The sequence below is a fragment of the Eucyclogobius newberryi genome, unplaced genomic scaffold (assembly GCF_026437365.1).
Source record: "Eucyclogobius newberryi isolate DKJ021-1_F unplaced genomic scaffold, fEucNew1.0.hap1 SCAF_17, whole genome shotgun sequence".
NCBI classification, from domain to species: domain Eukaryota; kingdom Metazoa; phylum Chordata; class Actinopteri; order Gobiiformes; family Gobiidae; genus Eucyclogobius; species Eucyclogobius newberryi.
The window spans coordinates 33,724,745-33,742,147 of record NW_027315801.1 but is presented as its reverse complement, the minus strand read 5'-3'; the positions used below and the strand labels follow the sequence as shown (position 1 = coordinate 33,742,147).

The 17,403-nt window shown below is 43.0% G+C and overlaps 1 protein-coding gene across 3 annotated transcripts in view; it reads left to right on the top strand.

Moving 5' to 3' along the window:
• Nucleotides 1–17,403, top strand: part of pex14 (peroxisomal biogenesis factor 14) — a 70,796-nt gene that overhangs the window by 51,163 nt on the left and 2,230 nt on the right. For all 3 annotated transcript variants that reach the window (XM_072450176.1, XM_072450175.1, XM_072450173.1), the window contains exons 7-8: nt 1,667–1,764; nt 13,304–13,395. In XM_072450176.1, the coding sequence (XP_072306277.1) occupies nt 1,667–1,764; nt 13,304–13,395 (190 nt within the window). The remainder of the gene's footprint in view (nt 1–1,666; nt 1,765–13,303; nt 13,396–17,403) is intronic.

Sequence of the window (17,403 nt, the reverse complement as noted above, 5' to 3'; positions counted from 1 at the left end):
CTCGAGAACTCGGGGCCTTGACTCCCATTATAATTTGCCTACAACTTCACACACACACAATTAATGAATGGATCTTGGAAGTGCTTCAGCCTTTCCCAGACTAATAGAATTGCGGCTGTTTGGACACACTGAGCCATATTAGTGACCAGCTGGCCGTTAAAGACAGCAGACAGGCCCGGACATGTGTAGTGTACATTATATCGAGGTATTTACTGAATAATTTATGGAATACACAATACAGTAGCAGCTGCGAGTCGCATTTTCAACACGGCTTCAGACTTGTCCCCGACTCAAGCCGGGCCAAAAGATACTACACTATTCTTGGCCTCTTGTCTGCAATAAACTTGTGCATTTTCGTCAAGTGCCTCAAGACTACAAAGGAGTCAAGTTTGCAGAGGAACATGAAAAGAGTTGGAGCAGAAGCTCTTTTGGCTGAAGTGCCGTAAAGAAGCGGTGCCAATGGTAATTCAGGAGGCACAGCTTTACCGGCTGGCTGCGCTGGCTGACCCGCACATCTGGACAAGCCGTTTTGTGGCAAGGCGGAATCGGAGACTAATAGGGCAGCGTTTGGTTTAGTAAGCGCACCCTATCATAGTAACACCTTTGTAAGCACGCATAGCGCGAGTATTTTAGTTTTATGGCCGTCTTTTTAGCGGTTGGTCACACGTCTGATCACAAACTTAAACTGTTTGCACTGTAAGTTTTTCCCTTTTGGTCCTGCTCGAACTCGTATTCAGTCGGATTGTGCTCGCATGAGAGGATCAAGCGCTCCTCCTATTGATATAACCATCCGGTTAAACACAGGTGTCCCTAAGATATTCTTTGAAAAGCTCATTATTTTATCTCTGTTGGTTTTTCAAAAGAAACTGAGCTCCAGCCCTCCTTTGCCTGTCTTTTCTCCTAATCTCCGTTAATAAGAGAACCACTTTTTCCTCCTTCGCTCTGAGACTAGCTGACTGCTGCTTGGGCTTTTAACCACTGGCCTGACAACCCCAGCAGTGGACCGCCACAATATCTGTTGATGTTAATCCTATTAGGCTTGATTTAACACTTTACACGCCCATGATTTATATGAATGTTTATTGGTTTTCTGTAATATAATCAGCTCGGGGAAACTTAATGCATTGTTTGGTAATACACGGGTGACTGGAAGCAGGGGGTAACAACAAACTGTGCCTGGTGTTATTTGAAATCATACACCCTCGCCCAACACCAACACTTGAACTAATTCAATCTTCAAAGTCAATGGAAAAAGAACAATATTTATTAGGATTAGGAGGGACATTTTGTCTGGCAGCCTCCTCCCAAATGAGCGCCTTGTTTTTTTTTCCTCTTTGTTGATCGTTTGAGGGTTTAGGATGCATTAGAAGCCAGTGTCTGGGCGCATAATTGAGGGTTAGACACTGTTATTTGATTTAAGTTCAGACACTTGAGATTAATATCACCATCCGATGTTGTGACCCCCATCCCACGCTTTACACCACGAGGTCCAAAAGATGCAGCTAAAGTTACCCGGTATTACCTGTGATTACACATTTTACAAAGGCAGCTTTGAAGAGTTTAAGTCTATTGTTCTGTCAGTTAGCTTGCAATAAGGACTAGTTTTGTCTGATGAGGATGAAAGTGTAATGCCAGAGCTGACCCTGTTATTCTGCTGATTCCACAGTGGCTCAACTGCAGCAAACTCTCGCCCATGTCCAAGAGCTTCTGGTTCAGCAGCAGCACAAAATACAGGAGCTGTCCCAGGAGCTGTCCACAGCACAGGTAACCAGGCAGCAACCAACAATTATTCTACTACTCGACTAGTCAGCAATGATATTTACAACTAGTCTAGATTATTTCTGTTGTACTTTGAGGCCGATGTCTTTGTTGTGACAAAGGTCTTACATCTATTTGTGGTTTGAGTCTATATTGTCCAAAAATACATGAATAAACAAAGGTGCAGTGTATAACTTTCTGTCCACCTGCTACGGAAATGTTATTTCTTTGACTGGAATGTTCCACTGTTTGCCACTACACTTATCCATCTCCATGGAGACAACACAAAACATGCATCTACGATAGTACTGACTACTGCAGCGCCCACTGGTCCTGACGGGTGACAAGAGCACACCACCAGACCAAGTTACCAATCAGATCTGTGGAGGGATGAATGTACTCACAGTAAGAATGCATTGTTTTGGTTTTGCCATAAAAAACACTTTTAATTTAATAAATTCAAGATCAATATGGCTAATATCACACTGTGGAACATTCCAAGCAAAGCAATATCATCTCCATGCATCACGTACAAGCAGGTAGTGGACCCCTGCCCGAGAAGTTCTGTAGTGTATCTTTTAAAGTTTAAACGATTATCCAGAGAAAAAAAGAAATCATGACACTGTTTATTACATTTTCTTTCTACATAGAAACGGTATCATAGCAAAGTGTAAAGCTCCAGCTTTTACTCTTAAAACATCATGGTCACTTTGATGTCATTGAAGGGAGTATTATATAAAGCATAACCAAGGTTACAATAGCTGCTGTGTCACATTTACTGCACTTTGAGCAGGATACCAGATTTTAGCGTCTGATTGATGTTTTTGGGAAAGCCAGACAGGCCGTAACTTTGACATTACAGAATGAGGTCTGTAAATGTAAAAGTTGCAGGGTTGAATCCTTTAGATTGATGAGCGCAGCTTTCTCGAGGTCTTTGTGTACTAAAACCTCAAGCGCCGCCCTGAATCATAACTAGCTTAGATGGACAGCCTTACGATAACTGTATATCATCTCAACACAAGCTGCTTAAAACTACGGTGCATCTCATCATGGGACCATAATGTTTAACCATGTTGTCGTTCGCCTTCGCCTTGATTTTTATAGAGCCCTGTTCACAATCTCTCTGGAATTGGAAGTGTTTAGGTGAATTGGACTGAATGATTGTTCTAAAAACTTATGTGTGAAGGATGAAATGTTGCTTGCTTTTTATCAGGCTCTCGTAAAGTGCTTTATGATCACAGCGCTCTGAAAAAGTGCCTTGGAAGAGACGATCTTAGACAATGTTTTATGTCCACAGCTTGTTAGGCACATGGTTGTTCCACTGTAGCATCTGGATAGCGCCGGGAAACATATGCGAACACATCTGTTTCGGCAAGAAAAAGTCTGAATGTGTTTCCCCGGGACAAGCTTCATCAAAATTTGAGGACTCCCGGGTTTTTCTCTATATTTCAAATCATCTTTAACTCTGATGATTAGTGTTAGAAACAGCAGTGGTGCTTGTGAATATCAGCGGGAAGATTACCTCAGGCTGAGCTCAGACACATTTCTCACGTACAGTAACTTAGACAGAACAAGTGATGCCTTTTGATTTTCACAAATACAAATATGGACATGTAGGAAGACTCTCTCTGATCCAAATAGTCATTTTATTCACTAAGATAACCCATTTGTTTGATTTGTTCTTGTATAAATGTATTTTATGTACATCCGTCTGTGTTTTAGCACTCTTTAAATTACATAGATTCCTTTTAATAATAGCAAATACTGTGTAAAATTATGAGTGCCTGGCAGTGGACAGCCTTAGTGTAAAAAATATGTATTTCTCATCAAAACACCCATTAAACAAGTCATAAACCCCACTCTATAGCGGTGATCTTAAATCGTGAGTGCGAGCGCCACCAGCCCAGTGTTGTCCCGGGCCATATGGGAAATGGGTAAATTGTTTTCAGGTCCTGAGTTCCTGATGAAAAACACATGTCGGAGTGGACCAGCTAAGACTCGCTCACCGTTTGTGGCTTTAGGGGTTAGCCTCGCCGCGCCTCTCAGTGGGAGCCACACGTAGCAATTAGACTTCTCAACACGGAAATGTGCCCTTAACCCAAAACACATGGAGGCCTCTGGTGCGCCGCTGCTTTGGTAACGGTGCTCAGTGTTTAGAAACCACTCAACTGGGAAGTGCGTTTAGTACCTCTGAAGACGAAAGCCGTTGTTGTAGTGACTGGTTTAGTGATGATTGTTCACAATTTCAGATCTGACGCTCTGATTTAACCTCGACGTCAAGATGAATTCACAAACTCTTGAGAATACATCTTGTTAGGCTCCTGCTGATTCATTTGTTGTTCGCTCCAGTGGTAAATTGAAACCGATCACATGGCAGAATTATGGTTTGGGTGGAAATAAAACAACCCGAACCAAAACACACATTGCGGCAGTACTTCTGTTTTGTTTTTTTTAAATGTGTCTACAATGGCACTTTGTACATTTGTGGAGGAGAAACAACGTGCTTTTCTCTCTTTTAACACAATTTAGATGTTCTGCTGCTTCTGCTGTTGTGACGCTTCAACCAATTAGTCTGAAGTATGTTTTTAACGTCCCGACGGCTTTTGGCAAGAGCCTTTCCCAAAAGCACGACTGATTCATGTGAAGAACTCAATTCAGAGTGAGACACAGATCCATCTGGTGACTCATTTACTGCTTCTTTTGGATGATCAGTGCACAATATCTCCAAATTACAACCTATTAGAGTAATTTATCATGTTAATATTTACTGCGGTTGTAGAAGTTTATTACCTAAAAAAAAAAAATAATAATAATACACTATGAAAGGTAATATATAGTTCAGGTTTACTGATCTTAATTGTAGGTTTACTAGCTGCATACTAGTTTAAAAAGGGTGCTACAACTTAAGCTGTGTGTCCGGAGCATTGCCTTAAACTACGTAAAGGTTTTCTCATTCCCCTCATTTCAATGCCCAGAGTCACTGAGTCCTAACGAGTACTGATTGATTGCCTTTTGGGGGTTTTAGGCCCAGCATTTGGCAACCCAAAGTGAGATTCAGCTTTCTTATTGGATAATAGCCTTGTGAACCAAAACACAACATGGAAATCCAAACAACTTTTTGTAATTAATAATAAATCAACTTAACAATGGTTGCTGTAAGTACATGTGTTTATACAATATTAAATCAAAATCTTCCATACCTATACTTTTGATTGTTCTTTTCCTAATCTTTGTCATTTAGGTGTCATCTTTTTAGTATGTCTGTATATCTAGAAGGCTTGCAATAATTAATCAATTAATTGTGACCAGTTGACTAAAAATAAAAAATAAATAAAAAATCGTAATAGTAAACTGGACCATACGGACTCTTAAGTTGCATACAAAAACCTTTTTATAACAATGACAGCAGCATTAGTAAATCAAAATGTTAAAAAGGAATCATTTGTTCTTCATCAATGATATTCTCCAAGTTAGAATCTGAATGATCAGAATCAGAAAAAGGTTTCTTGCCATTGTCAGTGAACAAAATTCACAAACTAGGAACATAAAACTAAGGATTTAATAGTCGACTTGTCAGCAATGATTTTTTTTTTTTATTAGTTGACTTGTCAAACTATTATTTCGATTGTACATTGAGAAAGAAATATCATTAGTTTAGACATAAATTCTAAAAAAATAATAATAAATAAATGATCTTTTTGACAAAAACAAAACACTGATCTGATCCCACTTTCATTTACAAATTCATGTTGCATCTGTGAGTAGAAGAATGTTGTTTTATTATATGTATCTGTGGACAGAATGTGTGTATGAATCCTCTACCATTTACTTTCAGTGTTTTCTGCTTATTCAATTGTTCGTTGACTTATTTATCAATTATAAATTCAAGAATCAATGTAACAAAAAACAAAAATGATCGCCGGTGATAGTCTAATATCGTGTTATTCAGCATATTTTTTTGTTGAATGCAGTATTTAACATCCAGTCTTGCATAGGCTTCCCGCGTGTGAACAGTCTGTGTACCGCTCCGTTCTGCCTGAACGTCACAGATCTATAGTTTGTTTAGGCTCTGTGGCGGTGCAGGTGGGCGGCTCTAGTGGCTCCGCGTGGCCTAAACACTGGAGAACATAATACTGCACTTGGCATTGGCACTCGACACTTCCCATCACCCAGATCTTGCCTGAACAAACAAATGAATCAGCCATCCAGAACCAAAAAGGCGCACCTGTCACACATACACCGCGGATCTGATGTCGGCGCTGCTCCTGCTCTCATCGAAAACACACGCCGGAAAAAAACATTTGCCGCCGCCGCCTCGATCGCCTTTTAAGTAATGTGTCTCGGGCGGGTGCCTGGGTGTGATGGGGGTCGGTATCTTTCTGCTGCTTAACTATGTGATCCAAGAAAGAGAAAAAAAAAAGATGTATACATATTACAAGCATAGAAAGAAATTACTATTAACTGCAGCAGCACCCAAGGACGCATCTGGCTAAATGAAGATAAATGCCCGTGGACCATTAGCAACAAGATAAGATCTTTAACAAGGCTTGTTTAAGAGTGTCGGAAAGCGAATTAATTCTCAGTTACCCTGCCGGCAGACAGTGTGCTTTCGTGTAACACATGTATATTTATGATGGAATTAGTTTCAAAAGGCAGAGTCCCCAGAGGAGCGTTTTTGAGTGGAAACACGGCTACAGCGCAATTGATTCCACTCTATTTATGCACTTTCCCACTGGCAGTTCGTCTGGCGTCGGCGAAAGGAGGCGGCTTCCAATCTTTGACGCGCCATCCACTAATAAAGAGGGCGATCAGTGAGTTAAGACAGGAGAGCAAACACCGTTAACAGGCTGATCTGTAACTAGAATAGAGAAGCACGAGGCCTGGCTGTTTAACATCAGGGACAAATGATGGTGTCGTGGTGCTAAATGAGTCTGTTGTACTAAATGAGCCTGGAGACGGACATGTACAACGTTTCAATTTCAATTAAAATGGGTATAAAGTGAAGTCTGGAAATGTTATTGATAAAAATGTATGAATATACTAATTACTCTACAATACACAATGCAAAATGTTAAAGTGCAGTATAAATTTATCTGAAGTACCGGTAGAAAGGATTGAATATTATGTTACATTTTGCTGGAAATTTGATTATAGTAACTTACTTTTCTAACAGCTTTTCATGTCGTTTTGCACTTTGGAAAGATGTGATAACGCAATGGAAGTGGAGTAAATGATATGACTTGCCTTGATATCACTTTTGACACGGTATATTCCAGTCGCAGGTACATTTGGCAGATGATCCTGAAACAGAAACACTTAACATGCAGAAAGACTGAAGGCTTTAAGCTTATTAGGCCCTTTATACTTCACCATCATGAGCTTTCACGTGTGAGATCATTTGTAGAAAGCAGAAGGAAACTGTACGCTAAAATATTGTCACTCAGAATTCAGAGGCTCTGCTGTTATATCAGTGGCAGCTAACATATAATGATCAGTGGAGTACAACAGTAAAAGTACTGTATTTAAGTATATTTGTATTTCACTTAAGTTCATTTTACACCGAAGACTTTGTACTTTTATGTCACTACATCTGAGAGAAGCTATCTGTACTTTCTACTCTATTACTATTACATTTTGAACTGGACTGAAAAGTAAAAAGTACTTTTCTTATTACTTTTGGCTATTCCTGATGACATTCTGTGCGATAGACTTTGAGCAAACAAAAATACACATCGTATTCACTAGAAAAATTCAAATGATGACTTTTGTGTTCTCAAAAACACCATATTTAATGCTCTAAGTACAGTTCTCAAAATCTGTGTGAAATACTGGTACTTCAACACACCTATGTCGATTTTTGCCCTACATACTTTTAGTTGTAGTAACAAAATGCCGTGAGTAACTCCACTGATGTGAGCAGCATTGAACTGGCCAAACTTGTATCGTGGTCTTAAACTCCAGCGTGGGCACTTGAGATGCAGCGTTTGAAGTCTGAATCGGCCGGTCACTGATACCCTCCGCTCTGCCTCTTATTGAAAGCACCACTGCACTTAACACATGACTCTTGCATAATGCTGCTCTATTGTATATACACACCATCCTAATGCATTTCAGAGCTCAAATTCTGCACTGGCCCAACATTTAATTAGGTTTCCTCCGCCTTAATAAGACATATGTCAGAGGTAGTGTTGTGTGACAGGCTTTGATGTGAGTTATTATGGGCTGTTGCTCCATAGATAATACACATTATGTCTCCAGTTCGGGGTTAACAATTCGGTTTTGTCCGCGTGTGAGTGACACCAGCATATAGCGATCCAATTACACACGCAGAAATCAGCCTTTATTTGGGTTTATTCTGTCCCTTTAGAAATCATTTAAATCAAGCCCATACAGCAATTAATTTTTTTCAGCGTAAACTGGAAGAGAAGCCGAATCGGGCCTTATTATATGTGCGCCTGAGGGAGGAGAGGGATTAAGACGGTCTAATGAGGTGACGGCTGTAATAAGAGTGTCTTCCACGCACCACCTCCACAACACAACTCCTTATCGGGCAGGTTTAGGAGTCGATATGTGCTACAAAACAGTCCACTTCGTCTCCGATCCTTTTCACGTGTGATTCAATTAATTTCACTTAGATTTAATTACAAGCCAAAGCGTCCAAGTTCTGCTCCAGCCGCTATAGGGGGTCTGCACTTTCTAACAAGCTTCCTCCGGCGAGTAGCACAGGCTTAATTACACTTTTTAGTTTGCTTTTATCCCACTTTCCCCCGGTCTTCTCTCACTCCTCCCTCTGGTCTCGTCACTCTATCTCCCCTTTAAGCGCAGAGTGTGTAGTTTATTTAATAGTAGCAGAAGGCCCACCAAGGCAATTATAGTCACTTTTGTATTGGTTTATATGGTTAATATCCAATGAAGAACCTTATAGTCTCCCCTCTCACATCCTAACATTTGATTTTATATGGACAGTGATGATTCCAGATCTGACAGTAGCACTGTAACTCCACATGCATATTGGACTACATTTCCACCTTCTCTTTATAAATAATAATATGAATAATAAATGAATAATTATCTTGTGTATTTCTTTGCACTAAACAGAAAAGTTTTTGTTATTTTTTCTTCAACTGGAGACAGTTGAATAAATAAATCATAAATTATACTAACTCACTCTTTAAGTATTTCATTTGGCAGATAATTTTCTGAACTTTCGTGGTTATTTGTGATTATCCAATATGATCGTTTAACGTGATATTTTTGGGAACAAAAAATTTCACCTTAAAATGTGCAGTGGCAGTTTGGCTCATCTTTGTCTTTCAGTCAAATCAAAGTTTATTTGTAGAGCACAGTTCACACAAAAGTAACTCAAAGTACTTCACAATTGTAAAAACATATTCAAATAACAATATGACACCGATCACAAGACAAAAAATAAACGCATAAATAATTACATTTAAAAAAAAAGCCTTCACTCAAAAGCACAGCTAAACAAAACCGTTTTTAGCCTAGATTTAAACATCGTCAGAGTAGAATCTGTCTCATATCTTCAGGAAGAATGTTCCAGATTTCAGCTGCATAAAACTGAAATGTAGATTCCCCATGTTTAGTCCTGACTCTGGCACCAGCAGGAGGTCGGTCCATGTTTAGTCCTGACTCTGGCACCAGCAGGAGGCCGGTCCATGTTTAGTCCTGACTCTGGCACCAGCAGGAGGCCGGTCCATGTTTAGTCCTGACTCTGGCACCAGCAGGAGGCCGGTCCATGTTTAGTCCTGACTCTGGCACCAGCAGGAGGCCGGTCCATGTTTAGTCCTGACTCTGGCACCAGCAGGAGGCCGGTCCATGTTTAGTCCTGACTCTGGCACCAGCAGGAGGCCGGTCCATGTTTAGTCCTGACTCTGGCACCAGCAGGAGGCCGGTCCATGTTTAGTCCTGACTCTTGCACCAGCAGGAGGCTGGTCCATGTTTAGTCCTGACTCTGGGCACCAGCAGGAGGCCGGTCCATGTTTAGTCCTGACTCTGGCACCAGCAGGAGGCCGGTCCATGTTTAGTCCTGACTCTGGCACCAGCAGGAGGCCGGTCCATGTTTAGTCCTGACTCTGGCACCAGCAGGAGGCCGGTCCATGTTTAGTCCTGACTCTTGCACCAGCAGGAGGCTGGTCCATGTTTAGTCCTGACTCTGGGCACGAGCAGGAGGCCGGTCCATGTTTAGTCCTGACTCTGGCACCAGCAGGAGGCCGGTCCATGTTTAGTCCTGACTCTGGCACCAGCGGGAGGCCGGTCCATGTTTAGTCCTGACTCTGGCACCAGCAGGAGGCCGGTCCATGTTTAGTCCTGACTCTGGCACCAGCGGGAGGCCGGTCCATGTTTAGTCCTGACTCTGGCACCAGCAGGAGGCCGGTCCATGTTTAGTCCTGACTCTGGCACCAGCAGGAGGCCGGTCCATGTTTAGTCCTGACTCTGGGCACCAGCAGGAGGCCGGTCCATGTTTAGTCCTGACTCTGGCACCAGCAGGAGGCCGGTCCATGTTTAGTCCTGACTCTGGCACCAGCAGGAGGCCGGTTCATGTTTAGTCCTGACTCTGGCACCAGCAGGAGGCCGGTCCATGTTTAGTCCTGACTCTGGCACCAGCAGGAGGCCGGTCCATGTTTAGTCCTGACTCTGGGCACCAGCAGGAGGCCGGTCCATGTTTAGTCCTGACTCTGGCACCAGCAGGAGGCCGGTCCATGTTTAGTCCTGACTCTGGCACCAGCAGGAGGCCGGTTCATGTTTAGTCCTGACTCTGGCACCAGCGGGAGGCCGGTCCATGTTTAGTCCTGACTCTGGCACCAGCAGGAGGCCGGTCCATGTTTAGTCCTGACTCTGGCACCAGCAGGAGGCCGGTCCATGTTTAGTCCTGACTCTGGCACTAGCAGGAGGCCGGTCCATGTTTAGTCCTGACTCTGGGCACCAGCAGGAGGCCGGTCCATGTTTAGTCCTGACTCTGGGCACCAGCAGGAGGCCGGTCCATGTTTAGTCCTGACTCTGGCACCAGCAGGAGGCCGGTCCATGTTTAGGCCTGACTCTGGCACCAGCAGGAGGCCGGTCCATGTTTAGTCCTGACTCTGGCACCAGCAGGAGGCCGGTCCACGTTTAGTCCTGACTCTGGGCACCAGCAGGAGGCCGGTCCATGTTTAGTCCTGACTCTGGGCACCAGCAGGAGGCCGGTCCATGTTTAGTCCTGACTCTGGGCACCAGCAGGAGGCCGGTCCATGTTTAGTCCTGACTCTGACACTAGCAGGAGGCCGGTCCATGTTTAGTCCTGACTCTGGGCACCAGCAGGAGGCCGGTCCATGTTTAGTCCTGACTCTGGCACCAGCAGGAGGCCGGTCCATGTTTAGTCCTGACTCTGGCACCAGCAGGAGGCCGGTCCATGTTTAGTCCTGACTATGGCACCAGCAGGAGGCCGGTCCATGTTTAGTCCTGACTCTGGGCACCAGCAGGAGGCCGGTCCATGTTTAGTCCTGACTCTGGCACCAGCAGGAGGCCGGTCCACGTTTAGTCCTGACTCTGGGCACCAGCAGGAGGCCGGTCCATGTTTAGTCCTGACTCTGGGCACCAGCAGGAGGCCGGTCCATGTTTAGTCCTGACTCTGGGCACCAGCAGGAGGCCGGTCCATGTTTAGTCCTGACTCTGGCACTAGCAGGAGGCCGGTCCATGTTTAGTCCTAACTCTGGGCACCAGCAGGAGGCCGGTCCATGTTTAGTCCTGACTCTGGCACCAGCAGGAGGCCGGTCCATGTTTAGTCCTGACTCTGGCACCAGCAGGAGGCCGGTCCATGTTTAGTCCTGACTATGGCACCAGCAGGAGGCCGGTCCATGTTTAGTCCTGACTCTGGCACCAGCAGGAGGCCGGTCCATGTTTAGTCCTGACTCTGGCACCAGCAGGAGGCCGCTCCATGTTTAGTCCTGACTCTGGCACCAGCAGGAGGCCGGTCCATGTTTAGTCCTGACTCTGGCACCAGCAGGAGGCCGGTCCATGTTTAGTCCGGACTCTGGCACCAGCAGGAGGCCGGTCCATGTTTAGTCCTGACTCTGGCACCAGCAGGAGGCCGGTCCATGTTTAGTCCGGACTCTGGCACCAGCAGAGATGGTTCATGTGGCACAAACATGTCTGAGATGTACTTTGGTGCTAGGCCATGGAGAGACTTGTACACAAGCAGAGCTGCTTTAAAGTCTCTTCTCTGAGCCACAGGGGGCAGTGCAGAGACCTGAGAACAGGACTAATGTGATGCTACTTCCTGGTTCTAGTCAGGACTAATGTGATGCTACTTCCTGGTTCTAGTCAGGACTAATGTGATGCTACTTCCTGGTTCTAGTCAGGACTAATGTGATGCTACTTCCTGGTTCTAGTCAGGACTAATGTGATGCTACTTCCTGGTTCTAGTCAGGACCTGAGCAGAAGCGTCCGTACTTTCCTCAGGAGCCAGTGAGGAGACCTGGCCCTAACACCTAAGAATGCACCCAGCTACCAAAGAGTGGAAACTCATTGCACCTACTTGTACGAGGATCTGAAGCAGTTGAATGAATACTATACAATTTCAATTCATCGTAATTATTGTCCCTGCATACAAACAAGCAACTAATATTTAATTTAATAAAACAGAAACCATACTGTCAATCTCAAAAACCCAAAACATTCATTTGAGTAGTTCCATAAACCTCTGCACTATTTTATGGCATCGCTGGACTTAAAACAATACCTTTTTGTGATGTCACTCAGTCCATGATGTAGTGTGGAAAACCTTGGCATCTGTTGTAGTAAAAACCTGTGAAGTGAACAAATGAATGAGTTTGGACACAATTATCTTCTCCTCATTCTTGTTAATTGACTTATGACTGATTTATCTTCCCGATCCCCCGGGAATCCCAATGATCTGTCCCAGTCCCAACCCTCTGTCACTGTCCTCAAGTGGCTTTAACTCTTCTATATAGGAAATAGTTGAATAATGCCGTAGAAATGTTCTGCTAGTCTTTGTCCATGGTTTATTTGGCAGTAATTTGTTGTTCAAATAATTTCATGTTCCTCTTAACTCATTTTATCAAGCACTTGCGTGATAAAAGAGAAAGTCAAAACAGAACACACATTATAAAGGTAGCGTAAGCCAAACTATTCTCGTCTGGTCCAAATCACAGGGACAAAAGGCCTTATGTTTTGGAGTTTATATGGAAATGATGTCAAAGGGGATTTTTCCTGCTGCTGTAACATCAAAGGGTTTGGCCTGTTTGTGTTGCCTCTTTTACTGGTTGTTTTGAGGTTGTTATGGCTATGACACGATTTTCAAAAGAACCTGATCTATTTAACATTTGTATTGGTCACATTTGTATATCATGGTCATCTTGAAACATGAATTTGATCATTTTACATTATGAAAGGTGCTCAGTGATGACGGGTTGTTTCCACCGCTCCTTTTCAACTGCACATTTCCTGTGTGTTCTGATCCTTCATTTTACCCATAATGTGTATCTTTGGTTACATTTGTGTGAGTCTCACTGTCCTTTGCCCTTTTTAGGCGTCGTCGACCAGCAGCCGTATCCTGGACGGTCAGACGGTGGGCGAGCTAAAGGCTGAGATCGCCTCTTTGAAGGGTTTACTGCTCAGCAGGTAACAAAGTCAAACAGTCTCCTGGCACATGAAACGCCCGGGTGTCACTGAGGTGTGCTCCACTTTTAACTCCTAAATATATGTGACGAGACCATGTGATTGGTAACGTGATGTACCTTGTGTCTAAATGGGTTTTAAGTTAAAAGGGATTTTGAACAAACATTAAATAAACCTAAAGCAGCAGAAGAAGCACAAATATTAAATAAAACTTCATTCATAGTTTTCTGTAAATATCTTCAATCCAATCTAATCCATACATTTGAAACCATCTGCGCTACAGGCCAAGATCAAGTAAATAATTGTATCTTAATATCTTAACCATTAGTAGTACATGTCTTGTCTTTAGCCTATACTCAATTCAAACACTAGTGACCTTTTCACACACTGCAACAGAAAGCACAGACACAATCTCTGATGTCTTTCATTATAAATGTAACGTGACCCCTGTACGTGCCTCTCTTGCCTCTGACCTTACATAGCATCATGTCAGTCGCTCTGGCTGGTGGCGCAGGTTAATGCCAGGTGTAAGCTTTTCGCCCTGCTCTTATTAAAAGTCAGGTTATATTCCTTGTTCTGTTCCCAATCTCCTCTTGGCGGCGGAGACTGGCCCATTAGCATGCATGATTATGTATCAGTGTCTATAATGAAGCCCAAGTAAAGGGTGTACATCAGAAACGCGCCGCCGATGAAAATTGCCTCTGAAGCGTCTAGTTGAGCATGTTATGTTCCCGCCTGTACATTCTAATCAGTAATAATCCCTTTGTCATTTGCTTTCTTGACTTCATCCTGACTTCTCACGATTAGTTTTCCCGGCAAAGGCTTAAATCACAAAATAAAGGCGTCGGTAACACCATCTGTCTCACTACTCGCTTTTTTTTTCCTTTATTCAAATGATTCAAATCAGTGTTTTAAAGTACTAAGAAGAGCTCATCCTGTTGTGATTTAACATTGTCTTTTTGATCTTAAAAGCCATGGATATAATTCAAAAACACTTAGAGACGGAGCCTGCCAGGTGTGAAGAACATCTGGTTGTTTGGGCAGAAAAGACAATTTCTCTGGTGTAATTATGTGATTTAGTCTAAGCTCTTGATGTGGGGCTGCGCGCTGAACCGTATCTGACAATGTGTTCCCACTTAAACTTCAAATATACAAGTTTTAGAACAAAATCACACGGCTTATACTTTGAAAGTGACTCAACTCTTTTATGTCATTCTCAAAAACACAATCTGTCTCTGTTTGCGCTGCAGTAATGGCCATAAGAAATGAATAGGACGTCTCGTGTGGACATGGGAGTTGGCTCCAAGAAGCCTGTCTCTCATTGACTCGCGCTAAAACAGCTCAAAATACAAGGTCAATAATTATTTTACAGGTATAATTATTATATCATGTTCTGCATCTGGACTCTGTGGATGGCCATGATACTGTCTCCACATTTGTATGATTATGATTAAGCTTGTAGCTAACAACTCTTTGACAACATAAATCATTATGTTCTATATGTGATAAGGAGTTCAAATTTTGTAACTACACTTGAAGCACATTTTTTGGAGTCGAAACGTAAGCGGTAGACAAAAGATCACACGATATACTCTGTGTCCAGTGTAAACAGAATGCCCGTACCATGAGTTCCAAAGCAGAGCTGTTTTGGTGACTGATGATGACCACACGACCAGGGCCGGCCTAGCCTATAAGCGAACTAAGCAGCCGCGTAGGGCCCCGAGGCGTTAATAGGGCCCCCAATCTGGCAACCCGTCTTATGCGAAGTGCAAGCGCAGCGTGCACCACTAGTGTAGTAGTGCTGCTGGCGCGGCAGCGCACACAGCGGTAACATACAACGCACAAACCGCATTTATTTGTAATGACAATCTGGCAACCAAGACACCAAACCTGCGCTGATTAGGCAACTTCATTGTGCGCGAGGAGCTCGAGAGCAAAACATAAACACAACACAACGTGGTCCCTGCGTGGTCCTCATGTCCAGAGGAATATATCTCCCGGTGCCGAAAAACGAAAGAAGAAACTTCTTGACGATGTAAAGAAACTGCAAACTCAACAACACTCTCCAGGTATTGAACTTCTCTTACAAAGAGACGGTTAATGCTGCTGTTTGAAACAACACGATTCTGTCACGTTAGTTCGCTCAGGCTGGAGGCGACGAGAGCTCTGCCCCGCGCATAATAATATGTCTGAATGAAAGATAATGAGCTTAACATTTACACCAGCCCGGGAGTGTCAGCTGCAGGTGAGGCCGGTGAGGGGCGTCTATGGTCCGGGTCACTAAGAGGCGGAGATCCGGTCCAGACGAGCGCCGTCTCGTCCAGAACCTCTGACGTGAGACTTTGGAGTGAACAGTGTGCGGCCCCTGTCCCGGGCCCCTGTGCAGCCTCAGTTAGAGATGAGCGGGTTTGAGTTTGCGTCCCTCTCTCTCACATCACCATGTGTGAGATCAATCGTGACTCGTGATGTCTGTTTTACTTTGACTTCTTAACGTGCAATAAGAGGAACGTAAAGGTTTATGCACGTAAGGTCCATCAGCCAATCACATCGCAGCATTGTTTCATGCAGGAGTCCAGTGTGTGATGTTCTGATCAGAACAAACATTTATATTCTAATTCACTTTTAATAGAGCAATAAAACATTTCAATTTATTTAAAAAGCATCTTTAGACTATTTGTTATAAATTATAATAAATTGATAGTGAAAAATAACCAGACATATTATGATTACGTCTGTTATAGAATAATACTATATATTTTCATACAAAAGTGGCAAAGCTGCAGAAACGCAGTCTCTTCACTATAACTAGGTTTGGACCTTCACTTCTTGTTCTGTTCATTCTCTGGGAATAACATGTTTGCACTGTTTTATCAGTGTTAATTGTTAATCAGGCAATGCTTATGCCATTTGTTTAATTTAATATAACTTGTTTTGTCACTTTAGCAAGAAGGAACAGTTGGGAGCTGTAAAAGATAAATTAGTAAGGATAACTATTACTTTTACATTTTCAGTTAAAATGAATCAATTTGATCATAATTATTTTTCATAGCCAATATTGTATTGAGTAATTAAGTACACTAATGTATTAATAACTGGCTTTAGTCACTTTCTCCTGGCACAGTTTCATCACATCATCATTTTATAGCATTACAACCTCAACATTTTACTCTTACTTTAGCCGGCTGGACCACATTAAAATGCAGCAGAAGACCCAAAAAAGGTCTGAAAATCTCTGGGGGAGAGCCCCCAGACCCCCCCTGTTCATTAATTTAAACTGCTAATGTGGCTGTAGACCCTTAACGCCCACAAATACACCCAAAAACATATCTGGGACGTGTGTTATTTGTACAGGGAGTAGAGGTGATGTCAGCGGAATACCAAGTTGCATTGTGGGATTTAAGTTATCAATATTTGAGCTTGTGAGGTGCTGAGAGTAAACTAACTGTCAAACGGATGCCCTGGAGTTTTGGTGCGCTTTGTTAGCGTTGAAGAAAGTTCCATATGTGAATTGTTTACTGACAATGGCAATAAAACTGATTCTGATGACGTGGTGAGGGGCCCCCAAAGATGTTTTCGCTTAGGGCCCCCTGAAGGCTTGGGCCGGCCCTGCACACGACCACACGAGAGTCACACCCGAGCCTCGTTACAAAACATAATCACGTAGATGTGTTTGTCTTAGTTTATAGACAAAGCGATTGGCCCCCAAAACGTTAACAACCACATAATGAACATATAAAATGTTCAATGGCCACAACAATTTAGTTTTATGTCACCACCACTACTTAAACTAGTTCACTTTAAAAACGGAGTTTCCCTTTGCTGCATAAAAACATTACATTAAAAGACATTAAAAAGATGTTTTAGGAGACACAAACCACATACACAATGACTGGGATCATTTATAGCATCCAAAGACCTTAACTATCATTATGTATTTGAAAATATACAGCACATTTGGCAGTGAGAACATGTCTTTGTTATACTGTGTTCCTATATGATTTACTGTTGTCC